Here is a 20037-nt window from a genome sequence, read left to right on the forward strand (position 1 = left end):
TCCTACCCTGAGCACACCATGCTCATCCAAGAATGGACTTAGCTTGTGTAAGTTGTTTGTTTTATCCTTAGGTCTTACTTCCTTGCATTGCTTTATACCTTTGATCTCAGAGTTGAATGCTTCCTCTTGGACCAGTTTAATAATGAAAAGCTCCGCTTCCTGTCTTTCTTCAATGTTTGTGGTTTCATTAGTCTTAGCTTTGAGACCCTTTCTTTGCTGTACATATCTTTTAAGACAGGCGATGGCTTTCACAGCTCTTCTCCAGTCAGAAAACTTTGATAAACAATCAAGCAAAGTCTTCTCTTCCTTTGCTTTTGTGTTTAGAACCTGAACTTTCCATAGCTCTGGATCATCATCTTGGATTTCTCCCACCTTGATATTTCCTGCAGGTAGGTCCTGTTTCCATAGAAATTCTGGGCCAGTGAGCCAATTTTAACTGACAAGCTGATGTGCCATCAGGCCCCTTGAAGCGTGATCTGCCGGGTTATCTTCAGATTTCACATACTGCCATTGCTCAGCATCAGTGATGGACTTAATTCTCTGGATTCTGTTTGCGACAAACACTTGAAACCTTTTGGCATCATTGTTTATATATCCAAGAACGACCTTGGAGTCTGTCCAAAAATATTCTTGAAGACCATCTATATCAAGCTCATTTCTGAGCATGACACTCATCTTTGCTGCTACCACCGCTGCAGACAACTAAAGGCGCGGTATAGTAGTTACTTTGGTGGGAGCAACACGCGCTTTCGCCATCACTAGCGAGCAATGAACCTCTCCCTCAGCACTAACTGCTCTGAGATAACTACACTCACCATAACCTTTGACACTGGCGTCGGAAAAGTGATGGAGTTTGTACTTCTCAACATCTGTGAACCTTTCTGGAATGTAACATCTCCTAATTTTTACACGAGATAAATTCTGAAGATCTTGTAGCCATAACTCCCACTGTGATCTGAGCTCTTCAGGGAGTGGCTCATCCCAGTCAACTTTGTCTCGACACATTTGTTGTAAAAGCAGTTTTCCACGGAGGATGAATGGTGCAACAAACCCTAATGGGTCATAGATGGAAGCTACAGTGGATAACACGCCTCTTCTGGTCAGTGGGCGTTCCTTGACAGTAACTCTGAACTGAAAATCATCAGAGAAGACGCACCACTGCACGCCGAGTGCACATTCCATCAGTGGCTCTCCAAAAGCCATATCCAGGTTTTTCACGCTTTCTGCACATTCTTCCTTGGGTATCGACTTTAACACTTTGTCACTGTTGGAGATGAACTTGTGTAGCCTCAACTTGCCTACACTGCAAAGCTTCCTAGCTTCTTCGACAAGCTGGATAGCCTCTGAGTCAGACATCACACTAACAAGCCCATCATCCACATAAAAATTCTGCTGAACAAATTTCACAGTGTCTTGACTAACCTGGTCTTGACCTTCAAGAGCTATGTGTTTCAGACCAAAATTGGCACACCCAGGTGAAGAGGCTGCCCCAAAGAGATGAACTCTCATCCGAAAAACTGATGGTGGAGACTCGAGATCACCATTCTCCCACCATAAGAACCTCAAGTAGTCTTGGTCCTCAGGTCTCACATGGAACTGATGAAACATTCGTTCAACATCGCAAATAACAGCAACAGGGCCCTTACGGAATCTGCAAAGGACACCCACCCGGCTGTTTGTTAGATCTGGTCCAGTAAGAAGGTGATCATTCAATTATGTGTCCTGGAACCTCGCTGAGCAATCGAAGACTACACCAATTTTCCCAGGCTTTTGAGGGTGGTATACCCCATGGTGGGGAATATACCAGGCTGGATGATTGTTGAGTTCTTCTTCTGGGACCTTTTCTGCATCACCACATGTGATGATGTCTTGCATGAAGTTAATGTAATCCATGCAGTATTGTTTGTCTCTCTTGAGCTTTCGTTCTAGACACTTCAAACGATGAACAGCACATGGCATGTTATTGGGTAAGTCTGGCTTGTCTTGTTTAAAGGGTAAGGGCATTTCATAATGACCATCCGGTTTATGTTTGATTCCATCTTTCAGCTTGTTCAAGAACTGGAGATCTTCCTGAGAGAAGACTGCTTCTTCTCCCACTCGCTCACTGAAGTCTGATTCCAGCACTTTGATTACATCATCTGGAGTAACCACTTCTTTGATACGAGTGTTACAAACATAGTGAACTTCACTCTTGAGCTTGACTGTTGGTTTGTGTGCTGGTATTACCTGCCTTACAATGATGCGGTGACTTACACCAATTGCATCAATCTCATTTTCTTTTTGTTCACCATAACTCACTATGCTCCAACCTAAATCAGTTCTCTGAGCAAATGGTTGGTTCTCTTCCCCAATTACAACTTCTCTGGGCATCAGTGCTTGTGGGCAGTTGTAACCGATCAGTAGGCCAATCTCGCATTCCAATAGTGGAGCAATGTGCTCTGCAAGATGCATCAGGTGAGGCCATGCCTTGGCAGTCTCTGGTGTTGGAATGTGTGAGCGATTAGCAGGAATGAATTCACGAGTGTAAGTTGTTGGCACTGTGATTTTCTTAGAGGAGAATAGCTCTCTTATTTGTAGGTCTTTCAGTCTTTTACATATGACTACTGTTTTCTTTGATGTCATAGTAGAGTTTCAGTTTAACTTGCTCTGAATTCACATCTAGAACAACTGCCACATCCTCAAGAATGAATGACGAGTCACTTTGTGAATCAAGCAGTGCATAGATGAGAACTTCCTTGCTTGAATCACTTGAGGTTGATACATAAAAAGGTATAATTGTTGAAGTCTGAGTATTATTACTGTCTTGTACAACTCTGTTAGATGTGATTTCTTTGGTTACACTTTGTGCTTCAGAATTTTCTTTCTTTGATTCTTGTTTTAAGCGATCTTCATGAAGACATGTAGGGTGACGTTTTGAGCAGATGTCACACACCATTCGCTTACTGCAGCTCTTGGATTGATGGCCATGACTTAAGCATCAAAAACACAATTTCTCGACTTGAATAAACTTTACTCTGTCAGATAGAGGCCTTTCAATGAATCTTCTGCACTTATATAAGCTGCGTCCTGTTTTCTGACAAAACACACATGTGACTATGCTCTTCTCACTAGTGTTAGTTGTGAGGATCTTTGCACCAACAGTTCTATTCTTGAAAACAACTGTGGTTTGGTTCTTAACTTTTAGTCTCTCAGATTCACTCTGCTGTAAATTATAGGGTTACATGCGATGCTAGCTTCCATGCTTAGGAAAGTCACAAAATAATCAAAGCTTGGGAACCTTCTGTGTTCCAGCTGATACTGAGTAGCTTTCCGATTCCATCTGGTACTTAGCCAGTCAGGTAGCTTGGCAGTAAGTTTCTGATTCTCAATTCCATCATTAAGAACATTTAAACTCTCATTATGGGTCATGGCAGATTTACAGTTACGTAAAAAATCCACAAACTTTCTCAGTTCAGCACTCTCCTTTGGGCCTATTTTTGACCAAGCATGTAGTTTGTCTCGGAGGGCTTTAGCAATTACAAAGGGCTCACCATATCGTTCATTAAGCAAGTCCCATGCTGCGTGATACGAGTCTTCTGAATCAGTCAAAAAATATCCTTCTAAAGCCTCTTTAGCAGCTCCTCCTACATATTTCTGAAGGAAAAAGATTTTTTCTGCTGCTGGAATATTTTTCCTCTCAATCAGTGTATGGAAGGATGACTTCCAGTGGTTAAACTTGAGTGGATCACCGCTAAAGATGATAGGCTCTGGGATAGGTAGCCTATTTGCTGATATGGCCTCAGCCAAAACTTTGACAAGCTCTCCTGAATTATCTTGAACAACATGTCTTGGAGCTGAATCACTTTGTTGTGTGTGTTGATACACAGGATTCATCTGATTGGTTGCTTGCATATCTGTAGATAGTTCTGTATTGTGTAGCATCTCACCTTCATCATAAACTTGAAGCTTTGCTCTGGCTGAGTTCAGTCTTTTCAGCTCCTCCAAACGCTCAAGTTCTCTTTTTAAGTCTTTGACTGACCTTTTTCTTGCTGCACTTTCTTCTTCTTGTTGCTTTAAAAGTGCAGCTTCTTTTCTCTCTCTTTCTATTTTGCGTTCAGTTTCTTCCTTTTCTGCTTGTAGACGGCGAGATACTGCAGCTGCTTCTTGGTCTGCAGCTATCAGCTTGTCCTCGACCTCAAGTCTTTGCAGTTTCTCTTGGTGACCCTCTTGTTCAGCCATAATCTTCAGTACAGCTTGTGTGGCTGCATATTCTGCTGCAGCTTCTTGTCTTTTGGCTGAGGATACATTAGAGACAACAGAATTAGCTTTAGAATACTTAGAGGCTGAATGTGAGCCGCTTGATACAGACGACGCAAATACAGAACCAGCATCAGGCCAAACAATCTTCTCTGCTGTTCCTTGCATTTGAAATTGGGCATTCTGAACCACAATCCCTGTGACAGATACACACTTATCCATCTTGCGGCGCATTTCATGTTCTGGGCTGTCAGTCCTCCGATATTCATCATAAACAATATTCAGCTCTGACAACTCCCTTTGAACAGTACTGATATGTTCTTCTAGAATGTTGCTAGGGTCCTCTTTTATTACAGACCTTTTAGCAACCTTGCTGAGAGCTTTCCAGCGGTCATAAATGCTGTCAAAGCGTAGAAGTAGCCCTTTAGTCTTTTCCTTGTGAAATTCTTTTCCTTTTTCTCTTTCACTTCTACGAGGCTCTTCAAACTGGACTACTTGTGCATCATCAGGCTCATCTATCTGCTCTGGTTCTGCCATTTGAAGGCTACTTCAGAGTGACAGTTTTTACTTTTGACAAATGAATTACTTAGAAATTAACTATACGTCATTAGCTTGTCTGACATAAGCAGTTTAGCCCTAAACATGTTCTTGAGGCACTCAGGTCAATAAACTTAAAGATAATTTTGCTTCTAATTAACCCTTAAAGCAAGCATTAAAGGACTAAACTTAAATGCTCATGAATTATTTCAAACCTTTCAAAATGTACAGATTACCCCTTTAACGAATGAGGTGCTCAAATAAGACATCAAACGTAAACGACATTAATTGCTCATTAAACTTATGACTACTGTCACTAAACTTCACAGTCCCTTGTGGTTTTCCAGACTTGTGTCCCTTTTCAGAGCATTTTAACTTGTGTGTCTGACTTGTGGACGTTCATGGGAAACCGTTGAACATGTGTCTTCTTGTTAAACATCGGCTTATCTGCTTTTCCTTCTTGACGAGCCGTCTGCGCCTCCTTGCTGGGCCCGAGCAGGTCCGTCGAAGCAGACTCGAGTTCGACTATCACTCCCGTCAGAGAAGCACGGACCACAGTTCTTTTGACACAGATGATTTATTGGCACGACATCGCCGTAAACACCATCACCACCGTCGAACTGTTTAGCACAAGACACAATTAAACAGGTTTCACATATACAACACGTACAAACGCAACATAAGAAAAACAGATTACCTCGCTGGCTGCACCCCTGAGGGAATGAGTCCACCATGAGCAAAGAAAAATGTCTTAAAAAGAATGTCTTCTGCAACTTCCTCTTCTTGCAGTATTACCTCAAATAAAAGTTCGTGAAGTGGAGTACCACATTAAAGGTCCGTCACTAAACAAAGAACAGAAACCACTTCCGCCTGTATGATGTGTTAAATAAAGGAATTAAATATTCATAAAAATAAACAATGTTAAATAAAATATTCTACAGACATAAAATGACAACATAAATGATATTTATGGCAGTTAAAACAACTCAATGCAAATGCAATAAAGTAGCATCCACGGGTAAACAGGCGACTTTTTTTTTTTTTACAGCGTTTTATGTGTTAATCATTATCAGATCAACTGATTGGCAGCAAAATAACAATGATTATATAGATTATGTTGTTCTGAAATAGATGATCCAATTAACTGTCATAAGGAAAGAAAGATGCATAGAATCTCTTCAGAGGAGCTGTTGTTTCTCCCGCTATATAGTGAGAAAAACATCAGTCTCAAAAGTACAATATTGCTGTCTAGGACGTATTGATGCTGCCATCAACTGCTTCCATATCTCCAGAGGTCTGAACCACACCCAAAATGAGCATAGTACAGTATTTTTAAAAAATATATAATAATTATACAGTTGTTTTTTAAAAAGTGATTATAGATGTATTTTTCTCATGTCTGTTTGATGCTTGACTGTTTATGACTTCGTTTGAGCTTATAAAACAATGTTGGTAAAACAAACGTTAATATCTATGTCTACAGCAACTTGAATTAAAGGATGTGATGCTGAGAACTGGAGATCAGCTGAAGATTAAGGGGTTTGTTTTGCATGATGCAGACAGGTAAAACAAACACACCTAATATACTTTCATAGATGTATTTCCAACACTTTAATGATCTAATTTGGGATCAAACCAGGTTCCATATTGACCTTGGCAATGATGCAAATGACCTGGCACTCCATTTTAACCCTCGTTTCCATGACAACGCTGATGGATCTGTTCTGGTTTTTAACTCAAAGACAGCTGGGTGTTGGGGTGAAGAGAGAAGGGAAATACCCAACCCCTTACACAGAGGCAAGGAAGTCAAGGTAAGAGAGATTTGTTGAGAATTGTTGTCATGTTTTGTCCTAAAAGCTGCCACAGTTTATAGAAAGAAATGCAGACCTATTCCCTCAATCACATAGTGATAACCAGCCTGGAGCAGAACCTCATTTCATTCTAATTTATTCTGTTTTCTTCTTCTTCAGATTGTGTTGAAGCTGGCTGGAGATGTGTTTGAAGTGGAAATTCCCGATGACCATGAATTCAAGTTTCCAAACCAGGAGAGTGTTGATGTCATCAGTTACATCAGGATTGGTGGAGACTTCAAACTGACATCTTTTAAGATCTGCTAAGAGATACTTACATGGTCAGACTCTTCCACTGGAGGGCAATAATCACTAACAGGATTTAGATCAGGCATGTCCAAAGTCCGGCCCGGGGGCCAATCACGGCCTGCGGTAAGATTTCATACGGCCCGCAACTTCAGTCTTACAGTGTATTATTTATGGCCCGCTGGCACTAACAGAAAAAATAAATCACTAAAATGTAATTCCTCCTTTCTTGTAGATCTTGTAAAAGAGCAAAATTTACTTGTTTTAAACGTGAATGATAACAGACAACTTTGCATTACATTTATCAAACTCATGGAAATTTAAGGTATTCCATACAGTTCAGTGTTCAATGTTATCTGACTCTCCAGATATGAATTAAAGGCAGAATTGTGTTTTTAGAGTCGTTCACGTCTGCCTGAGTGGCTTATATTTGGTTACATTGCCATTTGAAAAATAAAGAGAATTGTGACAATGAAAATTGTTTTATAATAGTGTACATTTGCATGTAACTTTTCTGGTTAAAAAAACATCAGAAGGATCTACTGGCCCCCGGGCATCTTCACGTTAGCAAATCAGGCCCTCTTTGCAAAAAGTTTGGAAACCCCTGATTTAGATGGTTACGATTCCATAAAATATTCACAAGGACAGAGAAACATAAACCATTTAAATCTCAGATCGTTGTGTGTTTCCTTTTTTAAGCCAAGTAGTTTGTCAAAAAGGAGCTAAATAGGACAAGAAAAAATGTTTGATGACATTGTAGGTTCGATTTTACAGGGTCTGTCAAATTTGAACCAAGCTGAGTTCTGCTTTTGATCACTGAATATTTGCTCATACACAAATGTGTATGTGTATTTTTTACCAGTGGATCCCGAGCAGGTTGAAATTTGAGCTGACTAAAAAATGCATTTAACTCATCAGTTTATCAAAAGCTGAGACCTTAGCTAAAACCCCTTCAATCAGAACTAAAAGAGTCAAAAAGGACGTTGGTAGCATCTTGTGGGTCCGTTCAAATCTGTGTCCAGCCATGCTCGATGCTTGATGTCTGCAGGAGGCTGGTGGTGTAGAGGCCTTGCTGAAGGACATCAGTGCTGAACTGTTCACTTTCATTTCCATCCATCCCCAATCCAATAAAATAGGGAAGAAATGTTAAAAAAAAAGGGCAATCCCTGATTAATCTGACAGCTCTTATATCAACAGAAAATGTGTGTAAAAAAGAAATCAATCAACACTTTAATTATTCTGTAATATATTTATTATTGAAAATGTTCCTAATTTTACAGCCTTTAAACTGTTGATGATAATAATGAGGATAATATTTCATCCTGCCCACTTTGATCCTCACCTGCAGGTGAAGCCAACATGTTGGAATTATTAACATGATAATTAACATTTACTGATGACAGCAAGTGACTTTATAGTTCTGAATACGACTGAACACAAAAACAAGTGTAAAACTAGAAAAAACAGATTTCTAAGATCCTTCCCAATTTGATGAAAGATGAGAACAAAAACTAACACAAAGGTTATTATTTAATTTAAGTACAATTGCAAACTAGATTTAAAGTCCAGCAAATCAAAAGAGAGGAATCTCTTATCTTTCTTTAATGAAGCCAAAACATTTTGCCTTTTCATTCAAAGCAAAACATCATACATGAATTTTGAAACTCAACATTTTCGAATCATTTTGTGACATCCTGTCACTCAATTTACATCCAATTTTTATAGAATTGACATAGAATTTTTTCGTGACATCGTCATAGCAACACTTCTAAAGCAGGCTTTATATGAAGAATGTATACTGCTGTAAAGGGCAACAAAAGTATTTTGTCAGCAGTTTTCTCTTCCCTCCACTCTGCATCAAAAGACTGGAGAATAGCTTCATGCTCAGTGTTGCTGTTGCTCCAAGATTTCAACCAACCCTCCAGTTCTCCACCATAGGCTTGTGTTTGAGGCTACAGTTCATCCAGACTTTTGATGGCATCTTCTTTCTTAATTTCTCCCCAGTTATTGGGGATTTCTCCATACCCAGTAAAACGTAACTCGTAGTGCTGCTCAAGCTCCTTTTGAAATCGACAGGTGAACCATTTCCAAAAAGGCAGCAATGATCCATCAGAAGTAATCTCCCATGAGGCATATCTCTCTCCAGCTGTTTGATATTGTTTGAAAGGAAAATGCACATCTGAATCATGATGAGGGTAGAAGACCCAGTCACTCGCAACCAAAGTTGTGCAGGACTCAACGAAAAAAATTGTTGTGCCACGAAAACGGAAACCGTTGACCCCAGTGGGTCTGTGAAAAGGGGCGCTGTGTTTGTCAGGACTGTGGTCCTTTACCGTGTTGGTGCAAACAGCTGAACAGAATGGACAAGTGACCCAGCAGCAGTTACACAGCTGGTCAATCAGGATCTGATCAGGCTGCAGCCTGTATTTCTTGATCTCATCAGGTGAGAGATCTCCCATCATCTCCTTGTTGGATGTGAGACCTGTTTCTATCTGCTCTTCAAGAAAGTCAAAATTGTCTATGTCACTGAAACCTTCACAACTAATACTCAATTTAACCTTATGCTCAGTCAGCCTGGAAAATTCTTTCACCCACATCTCAATGTTTCCTCTCTGTGTTTTTACTGCTTTTGTTGCATCGTGCAAAGCTTTTAGCAGAAGCTTTGTGATGTTTTCAACATTCCTCCTGAGAATATTTTGTACCTCATCTCTATTGTCTTTGATGTATTTCTCCACCTCTTTTCCAATGAATGTCTCCATATATGTTTTCGGTGTATGGATGTAGGTCATGAAACCATCAAAGTCTTCATCCTCAGCCAACAATTTCATCATGTGCTTCTCCAGGTTCGTCCTGTTCCCATTGAACACTGGATGGTTACATCTCATCTCATCAGCTAGATTTGTGGCTGAGTCGATATAGGAGGCCTCGATGGTGGAACCCTTCAGTTGGTCACAGATCAATCCTCCAAAGACAGATGATGAGCTGTCTTTGCAGAAGGCTTTGAAAGCTTTAAAGAATTGTGGTTTCTTGCTTTCAGCATAAATGGATACATCGTTGTTGTGTTTGAATTTTTTGTGGGAGTCTTCGAGCCAGCTCTCTAATCTGTCACATACATACAAAACCAGCTTAATACTAAACTCTTTGTTCAGAGTGAATTTCTTCCCAGAGTGAAAGGCTTCCACTGCTTTTATTACATTTTTGCCTACTTCATGCAAGTATGTAATATTATAGCCTGTTATTGCCACTGGTTTGGCTTGTATTGTTGTGAGAGCCTCTTCTTCAACGGCACTGATCAAGTCTCTGATCAGTTTCTGTTCCTCATTAGAAAGACCTCCTCCCATGAAAAATCGTTTAGCCTGTTTAAAACCTTGCTGTACATAATTTAATTGGCCTTCGTCTTTATTATTGTGCTTTCTAGTCACATAACAGCTGTAATTTCCAGCCTCTGGGATTTTTTTGTAACTGCCGCTGGTCTTTTTTTGATTAATCATTTGCTGTTCAAAACCGAGCTCCTTCAGAACCTCTGTTACATCTTCTGCTATGTTGATATCGGCAATCGGTTTTGTGTGTGCTGTTAGTTCTGAAATCCATTCAGTCCAAAGAGAGTTAAAGTGTTTCTGAAGTTCCTTTTCATCTTTGTCCTTTAACGTCACAGCGAGATCTTTGCTCTTCTGTAGCAGGTTTTTCTCAAGCTCTGTCTTCCTTTCATCCAGTTTTTTACAAGCTTCTTTCTGTTGAATAACAGCATTTAATTTTTTTGCAACTTGCTCCACCATTCCATCAAGAAACTCTTTGATTTTGGTCTCAAACCGGCTTCGCCACTGAGCCAGTACTTCACTGTCTCCATCCTTGTCAAAATAATCTGTCATACTTTTTGTTATTTTTTCACATGCTTCGTTGAGTTGGTTATGAAGATCACGGTGACTGATTTTGTCAACTGTTCCATTTTCAATTTTAAAGTAAAGCTGGTTTTCAACAGCCAACATCTTGTTTCTCAGGGTCCAGGTCCAGTTCCCATACGCTACCTCAAGTCTTCTGTACACTGATATTTCATAAGTGTTCTTGAAGCTGAAAACAAAGTTTTCATTCAACAGAGCATTCCACAGGTCCTGAACTTTGCTTTTGAACTGTGATAAAGTAATCCCAGTGGACCGTGAAGCTCTAGAGATGATAAAGTTCTTCAGATCTTGGATGCTTTCACTGTAACCTGGATTGGGAGGAGCCATGGGTGGGCTTCCCTCCCACAACTGGGCAAAGTATTTGACATCTTCCTGCACATTAAATGAAATGACTCTACTGAAGCTTTGAGCGTCATAAACCTCCTCTTCTGCAGCTAGTTGAACCATCTTGTCCAGTTTTTCTTGCAGACGTCGCCTTCCCTCCATGCTCTTTTCTGCAGCTGCTACATCTGCAACATTCTGGTGAACAAACACACAGCTGGGAGAAAGTTTAACGACCTTCATCCTCATGAAAGCCTGGACGACAATTTGCAAAACATCTTGCATCTCAGAGGGGTTCTCTCCAAAGACGTTGATCAGTGTCATGTTTCCCAGACCTACGACAAATGTGGCCAGTTCATTGTCACGATGAAGAGTACTATGACCTGCTAGCTCAAGAGCACGAAGTCCTTCAGTGTCCACCACCAGAACATAATCAAACTTCAGGAGGTCCCTCATCTCGTCTGACACTTTGAGCAGCTGCATAAATGCACCTTTTGTGCATCTGCCAACACTCACTGCAAACTGTAATCCAAACATGGCATTCAGCATTGTTGATTTTCCACTGCTCTGGATGCCTAAAACGGACAAAACAAAAACTCTCTTGTCACCCAGTTTTTGGATGACTTCTTCTAAAAGTCTTGGGATCCATGTTATAGGCACATGACCTGCATCACCATCCATCAGCTCGATTGGGTGCCCTGATATCATCAGCTCTGCAGCCAGTTTAGGGTACTGGGACCAGTCTGTTTGTCCTGTCAGTGGTTGTTTCTGCAGAGATGCATGGGCTTCATAGATCTGACCCATTTCTCTATAGATGTGCTCCAAGCCGAACGTTGCTTTATGTAGTTTCTCTGATATTTGTTCAAGCTCCTGTTGCTTTGCTCTGAGCTGATCGGACTGCTCTGTTTTCTCTTTCAACATCAACACCTCTGACCATGTGCCATCATAATTTTGGAGAATTGAAGAGACATTCTCTGTGGTGAGGTTGTCCATTAAGAGCTGGGTCCATTTCAGGAAATACTCTTTCTCACTGGGCGTCAGAGATGAGATGCCTTCAACAAATACATTTACAAGTTCACCACAAAAATCCCTACATTGTCTTTCTCTAATTTCTTTCAGTTTCTGCTGCTTTTGGCTTTTATCCATCTCAGCTTGGTCTTTGAGGCGATACTGTTTCTTGTTTGTGTCACACCACTTCTGCCACATTTCACCTTGACAAGTGAGGAATTTCTCTTTAATCGCAGAAACATCATGTCCCTTGATTAAATCCATCACCTTCTCTGCAGCAGCTTTTCCCTTTTGGCAGGCTTCGTCTTCTTCATCCAGCCTGATTCCAGAGACCGTAGCCATGGACTCAAGCTGAAAGGAATCATGGGGTCCAGCTAGAATATTTTGAATGATTCTTTTCAACTCTTCAGAAACATTTGACTGGCCTCTGTCTTTCAGACCAATTGAATACTTCCCCTCCGAGAACTGAACGGTATTGGATTTCTCTTCAATAATAAGTAAAATTAGAGGCTTTGTAGACTTCATGAGGTCTTCGATAAAGTTTATGTCACTTTTACTCCGAGCAGAGATGAGAACAACAGTGACTGAGGATTTTTCACTCAGTATGCTGCGCTGCTTTTCCAGAAGCCGAGCATCACCGTGAAGGTTACAGAAAGCAGTGCAGTCAGTGAACGCATCGTTGGATTTACCAGCAGGGCAGTACCAGGCAATCTCTGCTACTCCTTCCATCAAATGGCGAGTTTTGGTGCTTCCCTGGCAGTCTCTGTGGTAGAAGGTGTTATGACGGCTGCTGATCAAATTGTTTATCAGCTGAGACTTGGAGAGCGACAGTGAACCCAGGCGGAAAAATGACACCATGGGTGTCTTGGCGTTGCAGATTGGCACAGTCTTCAATGTGACAGTGTTTGAATTATCTTGGTTTCCTGTTGTTTTCCTTGTTTTCTTTATTTGTCTGAAAGTCCACAATGGACATTGGATATCCATCGTGACTGGGTCAGGAACAAGCAAAGGTAGGGCGTACTGACACTGGGATAATTTAGTTATTAGATTCTGCTTTAAAAAGCTGTCTGAGCAGTGAAAAAGTGCCATTTGTATGTCCATGGGATGCACACTTTGCTGTTTTGATTCACTACTGTCTGGAACACAAAAAAATGCAGCAAAAACATCTTTTTCTGCCTCAACAGTGCTGGACTGTGGAACAAGATCTGACTGTCCTGGATCTGGATCATCTTGTGTGATAGGAATATATCTGGCTGTGTAGTCTAACAACATCAACTTCTGTGAAAACATAAGGACAACATCCTTCTCACATGTGCCAGGCTCCTGTTCCAGAGGTGGACGTATTTTAAGGAAGTCAGCAGGAGTCAGCTTCTGTCTGTACTTGTCTTGAAGGCAAAGTCTTCCCAGGAGACTGGAGAATTCAGCTTCTCGTGTCTTCATAGTAGACTCATCAGACGACTTGGGCAACTGCTACAAATAAGCAGAGAATTGTGCATGTTGTGAAGCCCGAGGTAGCACAATACTGCAGAATGTGAATGAACTGTTCCTGTGTCTGAATTTAGAGGGTTTTTTTTTTTACCTTTCTCCTGGTTTCATCCATAGCTGGATGTAAAGAATCTGAAACATATTTAAAATGTGATTATTACAAAGTCAGAACGAGATGAGACAGGAACAGTTTAACGTGATGAACCATCTGAAGTCTGAACCTTTGTTGATACTGACTTTATTACCATGTAATACATGTGTAACAGTGACCTTTGCAGGAGATTCAAGCCACAGCTCATTTTCAAGACTCAACGAACGTTTGATTTACCTTAATGGGAAAGTGTCACAACATTAACAGTCCAACCTGATTGTTGCTGTCCAAAATGGTGGATTTTCTGGCACCTCTCTTAAAAAGTTGCAGTGAAATTTGAGATTCTTTTTAGATTAGTTTTAATTACATTGCTGAAGGGATTGTTTTTGCTGCTCATTGTAACTGAGTAATTTACACTTATTTCATATCTCTCTCTCTCTCTGTTGAACTTACTTTGTTGATTTCCCTGGAACTCTGAGGACTTGATCTTGTCTTCTTCATGGGCTCCCTCACACTTGGGTCGGGTGTAACAGCTGGGATTATTTTCTTGGACCATGACGTCTACCTTTTCCAACAGTGCCAAGATTTCTGTTTCGTCTGGCATACCTTTTTTGCATGTGTGGTATCTTTTGTCATTAAAACTATCGTCTCTTTTCAGGTTTGTCAACGCACTTTTACATTGTTCATCAGACTCGTGAGTCACAACTGTCAGCAAATATGGCAACGATTCCTCTCCAAAAGCTTTCTCTAACCACTGACGTCCTGCTCTATAAGAGCTTTCATGATGACTGTTGGACACCAGTAAAATAAAGGCATGAACGCCTTTATTCAACTGACACGTTTCACTGTTTTGGTGACCGAGCAGATTAATGACTGAGATGTGACGACCACATAAGTCGTACAGTCCCTCTGAAATCTGCTCCATGTCATGGTCAAATAAGATGTTTTGTGATCCTGTCTTCATGGAATTGGTGTCACCAACTAACACAAGTGTGAGTTCAGCTGCCACTGAAACAAAATACACAGAGAACTTTGATCTTAATATATAGAAGAAAAATAAAATAAACTTAATAAATCTCAACTTTATATATTGACTTCAATACTTTATTATTTCATCACTACACTGATGTAACTGAGGTGTACAATAGTTTTTAAAACTTCAAAAATTACCTTCATCACTTGAAGACATCTTGATTTTAGAATCCCATAAGTCCTGGAGCACCAGTGGGTCACCTCCTGTAAAATACAAGTTAACCTTTCAACAAAATTGACTTGTAACGTTCTGGTAAAGACCAGAATGTGGAGAGAAATGGTTCAAAACAGGTGAGAGGAAATACTGGATTTTGGGGAGGGAGAGCCTAAATACACAATAAAAGGTTCAGAAAAAGATGGGAAGTGGATCCACGTAAAGCTTGGTTCAACCGTTTCCCAGTTGGCTGTGGTTCAGGATGTCATTTATAGGCAGATCATGACAGTCAATTCAGTCTCATGAGAGATAGTTCAAGAACTATTTTTCAAAGTTAATAACACGTCAGACTAATAAATAAATAAACTGAACAGAGTAGATTATTCAGCATTTGATCAGCAGCACTTAACGGCATTATTTGCACATTCAAATTCTGCCTCTGGGACACACATTTTATTAAAAAATAACTTCATTATATTGTTAGCTTTACTTTTGTAAATGAAAACTGTTAATTTTTTTATTGTTGCAGGGTCACTGTCACTAATTTTTCAGTCTGCCACAGATCACCTTGACAAAGAAGGAATTTGTCTTTCATCTCAGAAACATCATGTTCCTTGATTAAATCCATCACCTTCTTTGCAGAAGCTTTTCCCTTTTTGCAGACTCCATCCGACCTGATTCCAGAGACCTCACCCCTGGACTCAAGCTGAAAGGAATCATGGGGCCTCTGTCTTTCAGAGTAATTCTATACTTCCCCTTGGTGAACTCAACAGCATTGGATTTCTCTTCAAGAATAAGTAAAATTAGGGGGTTTTGGAGGCTTCACAAGGTCTTTTTTATGTAGCCTGATAAACTATGTTTTTTATATCTTCCTCACCTGCCTTTGACCAAACATATTATATAGAAAACAGTAAATCTTTACAATCAATCTCTTTTCATCTTTTCCAATTTATGCCGTTCTTGCTCTTTAGGATTTCAAACAAATTCGGATCATTCAAGACTAGTTTAGACAGTCAGATAAGCAGAAAGCCCATGTTGTCACATAAAAGTTTGAATAAATGATTGAAGATAGTTGGAATTTTGTGTGTGTAGCTCTTTACTCAGACCTCAAATTTAGAAGTCATTAATGGCATATTTGCATAATATCAATTTGTTGTTTTCCTTTCATCCACTCAAAAAGACTTTAAGATAACATGAAGTTAGTCTGTTGAATGAGAGCACTCACCTTCTCTTTCGTGTGCCTTCACCACCGATGAATCTCAGATGGTGATTACCGTATTTTATATGCACAACTTCAGAATATACAGTTTCTCCCTATTTAGCATCAGAGGTGAACCATGGAACAAAGGGGGCTGATCCGATGGATTAGGTTCTGCTGCTGCTTTACATGAGATCACACTGTGCATTTTAGTCATTCAGTGAACTCTTGTCTTTGTGTGAGCCACAAGTGAAAGTAAAATTCAGCTCCTTTTCTCTTAAAGCTTGTGACTCAGCAGACACGAGGACAGGTGATCATTATCCACTGACACAAGTCATAAAGCACGGGCAAACTCCAATTCACAATCTGGGTACAATGATCTTTTTGACACAGTTAAACACCTTGTGCATTTTACTTAGATACATTTTGCTGTATTACAGGTCAGAAAAAGTTTGTCGTGATTGAAAATAAAACAGGCAATGCTGTTGTAACTCTACAAACAGTTTGCCTTTGAGACGTTTTTCGCATCTCCTCTTCTCAAACCACTGCCAGAGCCAGTTTGATTTTGCACGCCATTGTGATTTTAGAAGCTGATCTTTAGTTCAATGATCCAGAACCCCTTCTGTAGGAGCAGCAATAAATTGCTGCTGTAAATCGGTAGACAGTCAAGGTTGTCGATCAGGTTCAATACCTTGGTGACGAGGGCTGAGATCTACTGAATCTGAGGTGTCCATAAGCCCCTGCTAGGGACCCTCCCCAGAAACATCCATCTTAAACTGCCCTGTCATGATCACAGATGTAGGGACTAGAAACAAATCAAGAAGGTATACCTGTCGCAATTAGCATGTTTCAGTACGTCTGTCTACTTGTACACTATATACAGGGAACAAACCAAACACCTTTACCTCCTGACTGAGGTCATCATCTGCTGATGACACCCACTTGATAAGCGCAGCTCATCTACTTTCTGCTCTAATTAGAACTAAGCAAAAATGAGCAGAAGCCAAATAAATGAGTACAAAAGGCTGATAACAATGAGGAGATTCTCAAAGATTCAGTCCACTGAGGTTATGCAATCGAGTAACCTTTACATTTGGCAAAAAAATAAGAAAATAAATAAGCGAAGTGTTTTCCAGCTGAAATGTGACTGTCGGGTTTTTACTTTTTTTGTTTTTTAAAGAACTGTATAATACTTTAATATTTAATCAAACCTGTATTTGTTGTGATATGTTTTCATGTAATATATGTATAGTCTTTTAATATTATTTATAAATATATTAAAAATATACAGATTAATAATCTCATTTGGGATCAAACAAGAGGTAGGAGGTAAGGTAAGGTAAGGTAAGGTAAGGTAAGGTAAGGTAAGGTAAGGTAAGGTAAGGTAAGGTAAGGTAAGGTAAGAGAGAGTTGCTGAGAAATGTCATCATGTTTTGTCCTATAAGCTGCCACAAACGAAGACCTATTTCTTCAGTCACATATTGACAACCAGCCTTGAGCAAAACCTCATTTTATTCTGGAAATTCCTGTTTCCAAGTTTCCAAACACAAGAGCATTGATATCAAGGTGACCTCTAACAACATCAGCTTCTGTAGAAAAGTAAGAGCGAGATCCTTCTTACATGGGTCAGGCTCCTGTTTCAGAGGTTGAAATATTTTAAGGAAGTCACTAGGAGTCATCTTCTGTCCAAACGATCAGAGAATCATGCATGTTGTGAAGAGAAGTACTGCAATACTGCAGAAAATGAAGGAAGAGCTCACTTTTTTTCTCGGCTAACACCCACTTGTATCAGACCAGGTGGGCTCTGTTTTTTAGTCACTTTAACTTCACTCTAATCTGTCGCACAGGCTCTTGAAAAGTCGAGCCAGGTGCCCTTTCTTGTCTATTCCCCCTAGGGGAGTCCTGTTCCTTGCCTGACTGCATCCTGCCTCCCAAATGGCAATGATGCAAATGACCTGGCACTCCATTTTAACCCTCGTTTCCATGACAACACTGATGGATCTGTTCTGGTTTTTAACTCAAAGACAGCTGGGTGTTGGGGTGAAGAGAGAAGGGAAATACCCAACCCCTTACACAGAGGCAAGGAAGTCAAGGTAAGAGAGATTTGTTGAGAATTGTTGTCATGTTTTGTCCTAAAAGCTGCCACAGTTTATAGAAAGAAATGCAGACCTATTCCCTCAATCACATAGTGATAACCAGCCTGGAGCAGAACCTCATTTCATTCTAATTTATTCTGTTTTCTTCTTCTTCAGATTGTGTTGAAGCTGGCTGGAGATGTGTTTGAAGTGGAAATTACCGATGACCATGAATTCAAGTTTCCAAACCAGGAGAGTGTTGATGTCATCAGTTACATCAGGATTGGTGGAGACTTCAAACTGACATCTTTTAAGATCTGCTAAGAGATACTTACATGGTCAGACTCTTCCACTGGAGGGCAATAATCACTAACAGGATTTAGATGGTTACAGTTCCATAAAATATTCACAAGGACAGAGAAACATAAACCATTTAAATCTCAGATCGTTGTGTGTTTCCTTTTTTAAGCCAAGTAGTTGATCAAAAAGGAGCTAAATAGGACAAGAAAAAATGTTTGACATTGTAGGTTCGATTTTACAGGGTCTGTCAAATTTGAACCAAGCTGAGTTCTGCTTTTGATCACTGAATATTTGCTCATACACAAATGTGTATGTGTATTTTTTACCGAGCAGGTTGAAATTTGAGCTGACTAAAAAATACATTTAACTCATCAGTTTATCAAAAGCTGAGACCTTAGCTAAACCCCTTCAATCAGAACTAAAAGAGTCAAAAAGGAAGTTGGTAGCATCTTGTGGGTCCGTCCAAATCTGTGTCCAGCCATGCTCGATGCTTGATGTCTGCAGGAGGCTGGTGGTGTAGAGGCCTTGCTGAAGGACATCAGTGCTGAACTGTTCACTTTCATTTCCATCCATCCCCAATCCAATAAAATAGGGAAGAAATGTAAAAAAAGGACAATTCCTGATTAATCTGACAGCTCTTATATCAACAGAAAATGTGTGTAAAAAAGAAATCAATCAACACTTTAATTATTCTGTAATATATTTATTATTGAAAATGTTCCTAATTTTACAGCCTTTAAACTGTTGATGATAATAATGAGGATAATATTTCATCCTGCCCACTTTGATCCTCACCTGCAGGTGAAGCCAACATGTTGGAATTATGAACATGATAATTAACATTTACTGATGACAGCAAGTGACTTTATAGTTCTGAATACAACTGAACACAAAAACAAGTGTAAAACTAGAAAAAACAGATTTCTAAGATCCTTCCCAATTTGATGAAAGATGAGAACAAAAACTAACACAAAGGTGATTATTTAATTTAAGCACAATTGCAAACTAGATTTAAAGTCCAGCAAATCAAAAGAGAGGAATCTCTTATCTTTCTTTAATGAAGCCAAAACATTTTGCCTATTCATTCAAAGCAAAACATCATACATGAATTTTGAAAGTCAACATTTTCGAATCATTTTGTCACATCCTGTCACTCAATTTACATCCAATTTTTATAGAATTTACATAGAATTTTTTCAAGACATCGTCATAGCAACACTTCTAAAGCAGGCTTTATATGAAGAATGTATACTGCTGTAAAGGGAAACAAAAGTATTTTGTCAGCAGTTTTCTCGTCCCTTCCACTCTGCATCAAAAGACTGGAGAATAGCTTCATGCTCAGTGTTGCTGTTGCTCCAAGATTTCAACCAACCCTCCAGTTCTCCACCATAGGCTTGTGTTTGAGGCTACAGGTCATCCAGACTTTTGATGGCATCTTCTTTCTTAATTTCTCCCCAGTTATTGGGGATTTCTCCATCCCCAGTAAAACGTAAGTCATAGCGCTGCTCAAGCTCCTTTTGAAATCGATAGTTGAACCATTTCCAAAAAGGCAGCAATGATCCATCAGAAGTAATCTCCCATGAGGCACATTCCTCTCCAGCTGTT

The 20037-nt window shown here is 39.8% G+C and overlaps 3 protein-coding genes across 5 annotated transcripts in view; 1 reads left to right on the forward strand and 2 right to left on the reverse strand.

Annotated features, from left to right (window-relative positions):
- Nucleotides 1-20037, reverse strand: part of LOC115248675 (interferon-induced very large GTPase 1-like) — a 33114-nt gene that overhangs the window by 11059 nt on the left and 2018 nt on the right. The gene's annotated exons all lie outside the window — the stretch shown is intronic.
- LOC115248676 (uncharacterized) lies at nucleotides 56-5514 on the reverse strand. 2 transcript variants are annotated; one of them, XM_029832432.1, is made up of 2 exons: nucleotides 5471-5514; nucleotides 56-5393 (listed from the first exon to the last, which is right to left on the reverse strand). In XM_029832432.1, exon 2 carries the CDS (start codon nucleotides 4771-4773, stop codon nucleotides 3181-3183), a length of 1593 nt encoding a protein of 530 aa, XP_029688292.1. In that variant the 5' UTR covers nucleotides 4774-5393; nucleotides 5471-5514; the 3' UTR covers nucleotides 56-3180. Both variants share the same exon structure in this region, with proteins under 2 accessions (XP_029688292.1, XP_029688293.1).
- Nucleotides 5913-18564, forward strand: LOC115248678 (galectin-1-like). Of its 2 annotated transcripts, XM_029832440.1 has the most exons (5): nucleotides 5913-6094; nucleotides 6257-6336; nucleotides 6413-6584; nucleotides 6744-6883; nucleotides 18450-18564. In XM_029832440.1, exons 1-5 carry the CDS (start codon nucleotides 6086-6088, stop codon nucleotides 18454-18456), a joined length of 408 nt encoding a protein of 135 aa, XP_029688300.1. In that variant the 5' UTR covers nucleotides 5913-6085; the 3' UTR covers nucleotides 18457-18564. The 2 variants fall into 2 exon arrangements, with proteins under 2 accessions (XP_029688300.1, XP_029688299.1); XM_029832439.1 differs by lacking the exon at nucleotides 18450-18564 and having other exon boundaries at nucleotides 5926-6094; nucleotides 6744-7058.

The sequence above is a fragment of the Takifugu rubripes genome, unplaced genomic scaffold (assembly GCF_901000725.2).
Source record: "Takifugu rubripes unplaced genomic scaffold, fTakRub1.2, whole genome shotgun sequence".
NCBI classification, from domain to species: Eukaryota; Metazoa; Chordata; class Actinopteri; order Tetraodontiformes; family Tetraodontidae; genus Takifugu; species Takifugu rubripes.

What these genes read in the sequence shown, in the direction of transcription:
- LOC115248676 (XM_029832432.1), bottom strand. Translation starts at nt 4,773, where the DNA reads ATGGCAGAACCAGAGCAGATAGATGAGCCTGATGATGCACAAGTAGTC.
- LOC115248678 (XM_029832440.1), top strand. An exon ending in GTTTTGCATGATGCAGACAG is followed by an intron (nt 6,337 to 6,412) that starts GTAAAACAAACA and finishes GGATCAAACCAG; the next exon opens with GTTCCATATTGACCTTGGCA. An exon ending in ACAGAGGCAAGGAAGTCAAG is followed by an intron (nt 6,585 to 6,743) that starts GTAAGAGAGATT and finishes CTTCTTCTTCAG; the next exon opens with ATTGTGTTGAAGCTGGCTGG.